Below are 12804 nucleotides of genomic sequence, written 5' to 3'. Positions count from 1 at the left end.
GGCCTTGAACTCAGAAATCCACCTGCCTCTGCCTCCCAAGTGCTGGGATTAAAGGCATGTGGCACCACCACCAGGCTTGTTAGGATTTTCTTACTGCAAGAATAAAGCATTTCTAATCTTAGTAAGAAAATGGATTCAAATGGGTGACCAACAAGCCATTCTAAGAAAAGCTTCTGACATGATAGGTACTTGGGACATCTAAGAGCCTACAGCTGAGTATTATAAGGTCTATCAAGTTCAAGATAGACACACATTCAGGTCAAGACCCAGGCCTAGTTGGGGTCAAGAGGCCTCAACAACATATGTGAACAGGTAATTTAGTCCCCATGCCACCTGCTTCTATGGCCCTGCCATAGAAACTCATACACATAGAGCTCAGACAGGGGCTCAACTGCAATCTAGTTCCTTTATGGGTTAGCTCATGTCAGGATAAAGAAAAGCATGCTGCTGACCTGAGGGAAAGTCTCCATGGAAGCCATACACTTTTGTAGAGAAAGAAATAGCCAGTCCTGCTAGGTGGGTAGTAATAGCTCATACCTTTAATTCCAGCACTTGGGAGGATCTGAGTTGGAGGGCAGACTGATCTACAGAGCAAGTTCCAGGACAGCTAGAGCTACACAGAAAAACCCTGTCTTGAAGAAAACAAGAAAGAAAGAAAGAAAGAAAGAAAGAAAGAAAGAAAGAAAGAAAGAAAAGAAAAGAAAAGAAAGAGAGAAAGGAAGAAAGAACCTGTGCTAAGTTCTGTGGGTTAGGCTGGGGGAAAATGTTTTTGATGACTGGTCAGGACCCTGGTGGAATACAACTAGAAGGTAATAAGATTTGGAGAAGACATTCCTAAGAGACTCCTCCTGAAGTAAGGTAATCTAGATCGCATGTTCTAGGCATGAGGAAGTTCAAATTACAGGACAGAGGGAACTGTGTGGTGGCAGTAACCATGGTGGAAGAGCTAGGATCCATCTCTTCTCCCCAAGGGTGATCTAAACACAGTGCCTCCCACCCACAAACACTTGTACTGAGCTCTCAAAAAGGGTATTCCTCAGGAAGACCTACTGAGGAATCTCCTGAAAGGTTCAAGTTTTGCTTTCTGGGAAAGACACTTTATAAGCACTCATGCTTCCTTTCAGGATTTTAGGCTATTCCTATTTCTGTCTTTTGAACCAAAGTGGGGATGGAAAGGAAAAGTATTGAAGTAGCCTCCCCCAATACTGTTAATTAAACATTTCTATGCTGTTAAAAATTCCCTCATTCGCTAGAGCCTGGAGATAAAGCACCAGGCAATTTTATCAAGGGATCTTCTGCAGGTAAGAGGGCTGAGCAGCTCTCCCAGGCAGCCTCTGGGAACCTAGATTTCAATCGGTCATTGTTTTCTAGCCAAAGGCCATCTTTTCTTCTGCCTTATCAAGAAAAGGGGCAGCCTATGGGAGGGAAGAAATAGAGATGGTGAGGCTAAAGGAGAAGTGTTAGGAGGGAAGGCTGGAACTGAGAAACAGCAGTTTCAGGGCAAGCAAAGGGGTGCCCATAAAGGCCCCAAAGAATCAGGCTTCTCTGTTGTTCTCTTGCCACCTACAACATCCTACGGCTTTTCCTCTAAACAAAGGTATCCGTTTCAGAGACAGCAAGGGAATGGCTCAGTTAAAGCAGGGAGACAGTCTTTAAAGAGAGACAGAGGAAGGAGTACAAACATTGGGGCTGATAATGTTCAGAACCTGGAAAAGGGGTGAAATAGCCTCTCTTTGAGACCAAGGCCCTGAACTCTCTTCAGGAGTCCAGGGAAGCTTCTTTTTCAGACAGGATCCTCTTTTTCAGGGATACACCTAGCAGACAGGTCCGCTAGACGACTAGCCATCGGACATAGACATTTTCTGGTCCCAGGGACTCAGGCCCCGCCCTCAGCTCCCTGCCCGGATTCCTGAGGCACCCTGCCGCTCCCGCCCGCACCCAGCCTCTGCTTCTCCCATGCGCGTGCGCCCAGTCTCCGCACACCTCCCTCGCTGTTGCTGCGGGCGCGCGCAGGCGCGCGCAAGCGCGCGCGCGCGCGTTCTGGTGTCCCAGGCAGGAGCTGGAGACAAGCGACCGGCTGTGGGCCAGGCTCTGAGAGAGCGCCGTGACACGGAGAAGCGGGACCCTGCGAGGCTACAGCTGGTGTGGGCCTGGCCGCCTCTCAGTCGGCAGGCCGGGCCACGTCGCCAAGCCCAGAGGCTGGACTCCCGGGCCTGATGGCCATGGGCGGGAGCCGGAGACGACAGCGGCAAAGGCAGCGGCAGCGGCCGGCCCTGCGGGCGGGGAGCCGTGTGGCCCTCGGCCCCTGACAGCCCCTGACCGCCCCGGCGGGCAGGAGCGCTCCGGCGCCTCCTGGGGTGGGGGGGCCGTAGCCAGGCAACGCCCGGTGCACCCGCCCATCCCCCCGCCGCCCTTTTTTCCCCTGGCTGGGTGCGAAGGAGTATGCCTGTGTCTGGCCTCGGCCAGAAAAGAGTTAAGTCGAGAGGCTTGGAGCTGCCTTCCTCTTGGGGGCGTGCCCCCCTCCCCCGCTAGGCGGCTCGGCCCCCCGGGGTAGGGTATGGCCCCCGGCCCAGGCCCGGGACCCGTGGTCCCAGTCACTGGCCAGTGAAAGATTCCTTCCTCTTCCCGCTCTCCTCTTTCCTTCGCCGGCCAGCACCATGGGATGTAATATGTGCGTGGTCCAGAAACCGGAGGAGCAGTACAAAGTGATGCTTCAGGTAGGGCGCCTGGGCTGCTGGGGCGAGGGGCGCAGCCGGACCTAGGAAAACTGTAAACCCCGATGGGGAGGGCCAGGTAGAGTCAAGAAAGGCAGGTGTGGGAGGGCGAAAGGGCTCCAGAGAAAAAGGTAGGGAGCTGATCTCGCCCTCAGATTATGGGTTGCTGGGTGCTGGCACCCTGTGGGAACCATCCAGGAATGGAAGGAACTGGGTGACTTCTAGGTAGGTGTTCGAGGCACATCACCTGGCACTCCATGTACGTAAAGACCACAAACCATGTGTCCAGATCAGTCCAGGTGGGAAGTTAAGATTCTGTCCCGGGACAGTGAGGCGCTCAATGGCCCGCGCGGGATGGAGGTTGCATAGCAACAGTCTGGATTCCTGGCACATGCTCCGCTGGTCGGACCCAGAATCAAAGGAGCAGGGAAGTGCCCGCGGGACAGAGGCCGAATCCCGGTCCTGGCAGGCTAGATTCAAAACGTCGTCAATGGAGCTGGGTTTGGGTACCCATTCTGGCATCCACTCTCTAGTCTGACTCAGTCAGGACTATCGATTCCAGGGCCTCAGGCATTTTGGGTGAGTGGGTGACGCCGGGATCGGTGGTGCCCAGCACGCGCTCTGCTTGTTGGCATGCGCTTTGGCCTGTTGGGCCTTGAGGACAAGGAGGGTGTTGAGAGCGACGCGTGCCGGGCGGCAGGAGACACCCTTCTGCCCGCTTGCACCTTGAGCCAGCTTCTCAGCCACGAGTGGGGTTTCCTTGCCTGTGCGTGGCGTGACTACGTGAGTGCGTGCCTGTGCCCCGTCTGTGTGTGTGCGGAGGCTCACCAGCCCCGCGCGTGTATACTTTATGTGTGTGCACCCTGAGAGTAGTTTAGTGAAATGTGTCCGGGATGATGTGCACTGAGACTTACTAGGGCTGAGTGTAGAGATCAGAGAGAGTCGGGACCAGGAGCCAAAGTGGGAGCAGACAGGTGAGTCTAGTGCCTTGTGCCCAAGGTATTGAACTTGTTGACTAGAACCAGGGAATTAGTGCGTGCAGGTGTTGGCTGGGGGAGAACCTGGAGGCTCCTGGATGAATAGAGGAAACACCTTCAGGAATGTGGCAGGAGTAGCAGGGGAGTTTGTGTCAATCATAGTAGTGGGGTGGTATTGAGGTGGCCTCAGGAGCCCAGCATTTTAGCTGTGATCTTACCTTCTCTATTAAAAAGAATAGGAGGTAATGGGCAAGAGAGGGTGGGCATGGAGGGCCAGGTTGGGGGAGGCCTTGTCCAAGCCTGCTGGCGTTTCTGGTCTCCTCTATTTGACTATATGTGGTCTCCTGCTATCTGTCCTCAGCCAAACCAGCCACATCGCTGTTGTTTCTCCTCTCTTGTTCCCACTGTTTGGAGCTCTCACCTGTCCATTGCCACGACTAGTGGAATAAGAATCCGAAATAACCTAACTTGGTACTGACAAAATAGGTTCAGCAGAACCCATTGGATTTCAAAACTAGGACTGCCTCCATTGAGTTTTCAATGGGCAGGAAGGCTGAGGTGACCCTAGGTGAGAGAGTCCCTGCTGGATTTCTTTTTGTTTGTTTGCTTTTTTTTTTTTTTGTCTTTTCGAGACAGGGTTTCTCTGTGTAGCCCTGGCTGTCCTGGAACTCACTCTGTAGACCAGGCTGGCCTCCAACTCAGAAATCTACCTGCCTCTGCCTCCCAAGTGCTGGGATTAAAGGCCTACTTCACCACCTCCCTGCCTGCTGGATTTCTTACTTAAAAGAGAAACCAACCTCTTACAGAAAGAATTTGCCCTCTGCCAGGTTGCTCTGTGTTCAGCTCCCGTGGGATGCTACTTTTTAAAAGTTTGGACACAAACTTTCATTTTCTTGGTTCTCCTTGGCCCAGTTGGAGACCAGATGGTTTTTAAAAGAGAAATATCCTTTCAAATTAAGTGAAGACAAAAGGAACGAACATAGAAACAATATATGGAAAACAGTGAGATCTATTAGGTAGGCTGGGTGAGTAGTATATGAGAGACAGATGCTCATATAGGCCTCAAGGAGAGTTTCCTTCAGAGTAGAAGTCAGTTTTTGCCTTGAAAACCCTGGCAGTTTCCAGTATTCCTATTCTGCTTCAGAGATCCTTAAACATGTGCTTCCTTCATATTGAGTGCTCTTCTCTTCCCCCTTTTCTTAAATGTATTTACCTTTATTTTATGTGCATTGGTTTCCTACCTGCATGTATATCTATCTATGTGACAGTGTCAGATCTTGGGGTTACAGACAGCTGTGAGGCACCCAGATCCACTACATGGGTGCTAGACCAAAACCCCGGGTCCTCTGGAATAGCAGTCAGCACCCCTAACTGCTGAACCATCTATCTAGTCCCCTCCTTGTATCTTTCAAAGTGACTTCATCCATGTATACTCATGACCTCTACAACTTGCTAGTACAGACTTTCTCACCATGACACACTGAAGGTCAAAGAAAATCATAGCTTTATTGACATCAAATTCACAGGCCATACAATATATCTTTTCAAAGAGTACAATTCAGTGCTTTCAGCTATTGTGGATAATACTACAATGAATACTGGTATATAGATGTCTGAATCTCTGCTTTCAATTCTTTTGAGTAATAGCTAAAAATGGAGTTGCTGGACCATATTGTAACTTACAGAGAAGTACAGTCACTTCTCAGTGATGGTACCATTTAACACTAACACAAGCAATGTATAAGGGTTCTAATTTCTCCACATGCTTGTCAACACTTGTAATTTTCTGGTGATAAAATGACATCTTTTTGTAGATTTTTGTTTGTTTGTTTGCTCAGATATAGTGCTGAGATGGAAGCCAAGGACTTGCACATGCCAGGCAAGAGCCCTACCAAGGAGCCATACCCCACAGCCCTCATTGTGGATTTGGTTATTTGCATATCTATTGGCTATATGCTCTAGAGCATCTTTTCTTATGCTTATTGCTCATTTACATATCTGTCTTTATTCTATTATGATGGAGCATTCTAGGAAGTTTAAAATTAGGAAGTACTTAGTCTTCCAACTTTACCTTTTTTTAAAAATTGTTTTGGTTTTATTGGATCCCTTGTTTCCAAGTGAATTTTGGGATCATCTTGTTTTCTGAAAATAAACTGGAATTTTGATGAGGTGGCATTAAATTAGATTGTAGAGTATTTATTGCCTGTTTATTTGGGCCAAGTCTTTATTTCAAATATGACTTGTATTTCCTTTGTTAAATTTATGTTAGATAAAAAATTATGTTAGGATTTTATTATTATTTTTAATTGTATATGAACATTTTGCCTGTATGAATGTGTGTACATCAGGTGCCTGGTTCCCTAAAAGGCCATAGAGGGCATCAGATCACTGGGACTAGAGGGAGGGATTAGAGGAACTAATGGAACTGCCATTATAATCATTCATGAGTCATGTGGGCGCTGAGAACTGAAATTGGGTCCAATGCTCTTAACTGACAAACCATCTCTCTAGCCCACCAAGTATTTTATTCTTTTTGATGCTATTGTAAATGGAATTTCATTTTAAGCTCTTAACTGACAAGCAATCTCTCTAGCCCAAGTATTTTATTCTTTTTGATGCTATTGTAAATGGAATTTCATTTTAAGGCAGTGTAACTGTGTCCCAAGCTAGTGTAGAAGTACTATGTAGCAGACTGGGCTTGAACTCATAACAGTCTTCCTGACTCATCAAGTACATGAGCCAATATGCCAGGCTTGGAATTGTTTTCTATGTTTCATTTCTTTGTCTTTCTCATTGCCAAGGCATAGAAGTGCTTTTTTTTTTCCCAGTGGCTGAGGTAGGGAAAAATGTTTGGTTTTCTACTGTAAGGAAAAGGATACCTTTTTAAATTAATCATTTACTGTATGTGTATGAGTATTTTGCCTGTTTGAATGTCTGTGCACCATACTCATTCCTTACTCTTCCCCTGGCCATCCATCAAATTTCCTGGAACTAGGGTTACAGACAGTTGTGAGCCATAATGTGGGTGCTGAGAATCAAATTTGGGTTCTCTGGAAGAGCAACAAGTACTTTGAACTGCTGAGCCATTTCTCTATTCCCTGGCCACCTTATTATTATTACTATTACTATTATTATTATTATTATTATTATTATTATTATTATTATTAAGGATCATGTTATTAAGTAGAGGCCCCAAACTTTTGATCTTCCTGCCTTAGTGTTGGAGTATCAGGTGTGTAACACCACACTGGGCTTAGCAGGTTGAGGAAGCTCCTTCCTGTCCCTAGTTTGTTAAAAAATTTTATAATGAGAGTTTGTTATTTTGATAAATGCTTTTTCTGTCGATATCAAGATAATTGTATAATTTTGTAATCTATTTGATAAGATCTCTTATAGGCTCTTTAATGTAGGATTTCAGAACTTCATGCCCATGTCTATTAAGGCTGAATGGAGTGCAGGAGTGAATATGCTTGTGAAATACAAGACAAAAAGGATGATTGTATGTGGACGTTGCAAGAAAAGGTAGAAAGATTGGAAGCAGCATTCATCTGGGACCATGCTACAGAGCATCTTCCCAGAGATTTTCCTGATGCTTCTGCTTGCCACCCCCATTCTAAATGAGCAGACCCCCTTGTCATGCAAGTTCCTTATCAGATCCCAAATTCTACATCATTGTCTTCCTTCTGTAATGCTGACATGTTAGCTTGCTTTCCTTCTGGCATAATGTTCCCATGTAATAGCTAGGCTTTATGGGAAGGGTGAGCTTAGGACAGGTCTTCTTCTTGTTTTGTTTTTCAAGACAGGCTTTCTCTGAGTAGCCCTGGCTATAATGGAACTTGCCCTGTAGACCAAGCTGGCCCAGAACTTACAGATTTACCTGCTTCTGCCTCCTGAGGGCCTCTAGGATTAAAGGCTGGACAACCTTTAAATAGTCTTGGAAGGCTTTTTCCAGTATCTGTTTACTAAGTCTCTGCTGTGACAACCACCATCCCAGGTGTCAGATATGGTAGAGAGCCCTCCCCCATTGCTCAGCTCAAGATTTATTTATTTTATGTATGAAACTGTCCCGCAGTTTCATGAACCGGGTTCTGTCTCGACCGAAGGGAGAAAGGAGACCTGAAACACAGAGTTCGAGAACAAAAGGACACGAAGCCAAGTTGAAGGTTTCCAATCAAGGCTCGTCTTTACTTTGGGGGTTCAGCATTTATATACAAGATAGCATAACTGAATCTCTGGTTACAATGACATTTGAATAACATAAGGAATTCGGGAGGAGTCAGGAAGAGTCCAAACAAAGTCAAGGGGGAAGTCCAAGGGAAGCTGGCTGCTGGGCAGAAGGTGGAGACTCAGGACATCCCGCAGGTCTCAGCTCAGGGGAGTGGCTGGAGGCACAGTCTACAGTGGGGGAGGAGGTCAACTACAGATGTCCTCAGGCTGTATACATGCCAGCCAGCAGGCATAGCTTCCTCTGGAATCCTCGAAGGTGGAACTCATAGTAGTGAGTCTTTGGTTCAGGCACAGCAGGCATGAGTTGAGTCTGCAGTGGCAAACTCCGATGTCTTGCAGCTGAGGGACCCCAACACATGTATATGGATATGTTGTCACTGTCCTCAGACACACCAGAAGAGGGCATTGGATCCCATTGCAGATGGTTGTGAACCACCATGTTGTTGCTGGGAATTGAACCTTTGGAAGAGCAGTCAGTGCTCTTAACCACTGAGCCATCTCTTTTTGTTGTTGTTTGTTTTGGTTTTTTGAGACAAGGTTTCTCTGTGTAGCCCTGGCTGTCCTGGAACTCACTCTGTAGACCAGGCTGGCCTTGAACTCAGAAATCCACCTGCCTCTGCCTCCCAAGTGCTGGGATTAAAGGCGTGTGCCACCACTGCCAGGCTCCTGAGCCATCTCTTTAGCCCCCGGGGTTATTTAATTTTTACAGCTATCTTTCATATGTAGTCAACTTGCTTTGCACCATTATCCCAAGATTTTCTCTTTTATCATTTTTACATTCATATATATGTAAAAATGTGGGTGCTAAGAATCAAATTTGGGTTCTCTGGAAGAGCAACAAGTACTTTGAATTGCTGAGCCATTTCTCCATCCCCTGGCATTGTTGTTGTTGTTGTTATTATTATTATTATTACATACAGGATCATGTTATGAAATAGAGGCCCCAAACTTTTGATCACAATATACAAAATATGTATATTATGTATGTGAGGATACATGTGTGGAGATCAAAGGAAAGCTTTCAGGGGTGGTTTTTTGTTTTTGTTTTTTTTAACCATATAGGTTCCTGGGTTAGGCACAGATCATCCAGTGAAATAAATTGTAACAGATGTAATATGCAAAACCTATTTCACTTCACATTCCAAATACATGCAGTTACCATATGGTAATCATACCTCAGTAAACTTCAAAACTAAGAATTTTCTATTTACACAGAATATATGTGTTTCTGTTCAGCCCTGTGACCTGTAGGGGTATTTCCATGGTCTAATTCAGGTTGATGTGCTTGTAGGTAAGAGTAGTTCTGACTCCAGTTCTTACCTGTGGGCAAGTACCTGTATGGCTGTGTGCTTCAATTTCCCCAGCTGGTATGTATGAGTGAAAGCATTTGTTTATAGTGGATAAGCTGATGGAAGCACCTTTCGCATCTCTCCTTCATGGTCAACATTGGGTCCCTGGAATAGCAGAGGTAAAAAAGTAAGTCATGTTGCTGCAGCCCATTCAGTTGATCCTTAGACATAGAACTGTGTAACATCCAATGAGAGAAGACTGCCTTACTTTATTCTGAGAGTTTCTCTAGTGAGAAAGAAAAGGGAGGGGAAAAAAACAAAACAGAAAAGGGTTTCAAAATTGTGAGGACATAATAGCATGCAGGGTGAGTTAGGAGAAGAACAAGGACAACAGTAGAGGCATAATTTGTCTTTTTTTTAACATTTATTTATTGTTATATGTAAGTACAATGTAGCTGTCCTCAGGCACACCAGAAGAGGGCGTCAGATCTCATTACGGATAGTTGTGAACCACCATGTGGTTGCTGGGATTTGAACTCAGGACCTTTGGAAGAGCAGTCAGTGCTCTTAACCGCTGAGCCATCTCTCCAGCCCCATAATTTGTCTTTTTGCACAGAAGGAACAGGCTAAGAAGTTGCAGGAATAGATGCCAAAATACTTCTTTCTCATAAATGCATTCTGTCTGATCTTCACTAGTGCTTGGAACAGATAATGTTCTGGTTTTGGCTGTGGACCTTGCGCTCAATTTGCCAGGCTGACAGGAGGTGGTGGGAGCTTTGGCTCTCTGCTGCTAATATTTATTGTGCATCAGAAAACTGAACAAACACCCAGGAGGTTGGCTATTGACCTTATAGGACATTCCTTCCTGTCTGCTTCTCAGGTAGGGCTACAAGGTTGTGGAGGGGCAGCTGGCCTCTGAAAAGTCAGGGGTGGGGGAATCTCAGTCAACTCTGAGCCAGCATTACCCACACTGCTGCTTTGGCAACAAAGGTGCTGGAGCCTGGTCTAGTTTCTAAAGGAGTTTTTGTGGAGGAGTCTTGTATGTCTCTGTTTCTCAGTGCAAGACCCCCTCCACCCCAGGTTTATCCCCTCTGAGGTCCCAGGCCAGGCTCCACCCCCACCAGAGGGAGATCCTTGTTCAAATGTAAATCCAGATTAAGGGATGTGGGGCTAAGTGGGATAGAGACTGGCTGTTTCTGGAGTCTTCATTTTCTTCTCACAAACTGGGAATGAAGTTGCTTTCCTGATAAGGTGAGGGCTTCGGATAGGAATTTGGAGACGGTCAATGAAAGCCTCAAGTTTTGTCAGTATCAGGAGGAAGTGGTAAGTCCTCACCACAGACCTATTAAATCAAAAAAACCAGGCCTTAAGAGGCACAATCTATTCTTCTGTGCCACATGCAGCTGGCTCTCTTTCCACCATCTACATTCCTTTGGAACATACAGGCAACTCTGAAGTAACCACTTCCCTAGCTACTCAAAAATGTCTTGCAGGTGCTTCTTGCCCTGGAGAGATAGATAGAAAGGACTGGTACAGAGAGATTGGGAGTGGTAAGCAGCCAAACCCTTTCCCAGGTTGGCAGATGTGGGTGGAATATGTGCTGTGTCTATACTAGAAATTAAAGCATTTCATAGCTACCAGTGGAATAATTCACTTAGGCAAGGGTCAGCTTCTGTTACTGTGAATAAGAAAGAAAGTGCACCTTATGCCAGGTACACATATAATCCCAAGATTAAGGAAGCAGAGGCAGGAGGCTGGCTAGCCTAGGTTTTATAACAAGACTGTCACAAAGTGCACCTTATAAGAGAGATCTGCAGCTGCTACTTTGACTATGTAATAAAGTTGGGCATCTCCAACCTTGGAATACAGTGGGGTAGAAGTGAGGACATTGTCATCACATGGCTGGCGTTCTTGCCAAATGATTAACCAGAGTCTCATCACAGAGAACAAGTCAGCAAATATAGATTTTGGGCTATTGTTCTTTAAGGACTCTGCCAAGAGCCCCATATCATGAAAGGTGAAAAAGAAAAACTGGATAAGGGTCAAAAGTGATGTGCATTCCGTTCCTTAATTTGATTCATGATTAGAAGAAGTTATAAGGGTATCATGGTGAGAGCAAGTGTGCATTCTGGGAAGATCTGGGTTAAGGATACATGCAGATGATTATCCTTGGAAGTTGATGGTTTTTGGAAACACAAGTTGGGAAAACATAAATGGGAACTTCTGTTGGGCCACTGTGGGGGATAAACTAAGAATGTTGAAGACCTGCTGTGTTTCATTGGGGTTTCTTTTCACTCTGTTGATCTGCTCACTTCGATATCTCAGTAACATGTTTGAGCCTAGGAAGCTGCTTCCAAGGTATACTACAGAAAGCAGCACTCATTGATAGTCCATGGAAACTGGGGGCTAACTTCCAGTTTCTTTTCTTCCCCAGCCTCATAGTTCTCATCTGAAGAAGGGGGAGGGCAGACTGATTGTGGCACTTGGGTTCCCTAGAAATAATGTACTTTCACTAGCTACCCGTTGGGTTATCAAGCCATATAGGAAGTCTCAGGCCTTGCAAGATATCTCAACCTCTTTTGGCCCCACCTTTCCCTTGGGTTTCTGGAGACCCCGCACTAGTAGGAAGGCCGCCCAGCCCAGTACGCAAGAAGGCCAGGCCAAACAACGCACAATGCAGGAGGTGTCCTTAGGTAGGGCCTTACTCTCTGGTGAATGACCAGTGCTGGGGGCCTCCGTGCGCCTGCCTCTGTCTGCCTCTGCCTCTGCCTCTGCCTCTGCCTCTGCCTTTGCATCGCTGCCGCCGCCGCCGCCGCCGCCGCCGCCGCCGCCGCAGCAGCAGCAGCAGCAGCTGCCACGCTCCCTTTGTCTGCAGCTTCGGATTCAGAAGGCGGGGCGAGTACTCCTCGGGCCCCTGCTTATCTGCCTCTGCTTTGTGGCCCCACCTTCTCAAGGTCTTGATTCCTAGTCATTCCCCACCTTTGGCTTTAGGAATTTTTTCCTTCAGTAATCATTATCAGCATTAATTCCCACCCCACACAGTGCCCCACCACTCCCCAACAAAAACAAACAAACAAAAACAAATAAAACCAAAACTCTCAAAACCAAAGGGAGCGGGAGTCCTGAGCTGTCCTCACCCACCTACAAAAGCTTCCAAAGAAGGTTATGTCTACTCAGACTAAGCTTTATGGTCTGGTCTATCTCACTCAGGTCAGTTTCTTCTCCATCTATCTTATCCCCTCCCAAGTCTGGTTTCTTGATCTTGGTTCTCTCTCTTGATGACATTAGAGCTCTATTCTCTTTCCCATGATTGTTAATGTCAAAGGACTCCATTCTTTTTACTTTTTTATGGCCGCTTCCTTATGTTTATGATCTCAAATCAAGAACCATTTGTAATTAAAACAGCTGGGTGTAGTGATGCTGGCCTTTAATCCCAGCATTCTGAGTTTTTGGCCAGACTGGTCTACATAGTGAATTACAGGACAGCCCGAGGTGTATATATAGTGAGACCCTGTCTCAAAAAATAAACCCCAGCCGGGCAGTGGTGGCGCACGCCTTTAATCCCAGCACTTGGGAGGCAGAGGCAGGCGGATTTCT

General features: G+C 46.4%; 1 protein-coding gene across 1 annotated transcript in view; it reads left to right on the top strand.

The window, feature by feature from the left end:
* Window positions 1-1971: 1971 nt before the first annotated feature.
* Pdzd4 (PDZ domain containing 4) overlaps window positions 1972-12804 on the top strand; it is a 29619-nt gene continuing 18786 nt past the window's right edge. The window contains exon 1 of the mRNA XM_031344430.1: window positions 1972-2717. Within this exon, the coding sequence (XP_031200290.1) occupies window positions 2658-2717 (60 nt within the window). The 5' untranslated portion in view covers window positions 1972-2657. The remainder of the gene's footprint in view (window positions 2718-12804) is intronic.

The sequence above is a fragment of the Mastomys coucha genome, chromosome X, assembly GCF_008632895.1.
Source record: "Mastomys coucha isolate ucsf_1 chromosome X, UCSF_Mcou_1, whole genome shotgun sequence".
Lineage (NCBI taxonomy): Eukaryota > Metazoa > Chordata > Mammalia > Rodentia > Muridae > Mastomys > Mastomys coucha.
The sequence above is the reverse complement of the archived record's forward strand: the minus strand, read 5'-3'. Positions and strand labels throughout refer to the sequence as shown.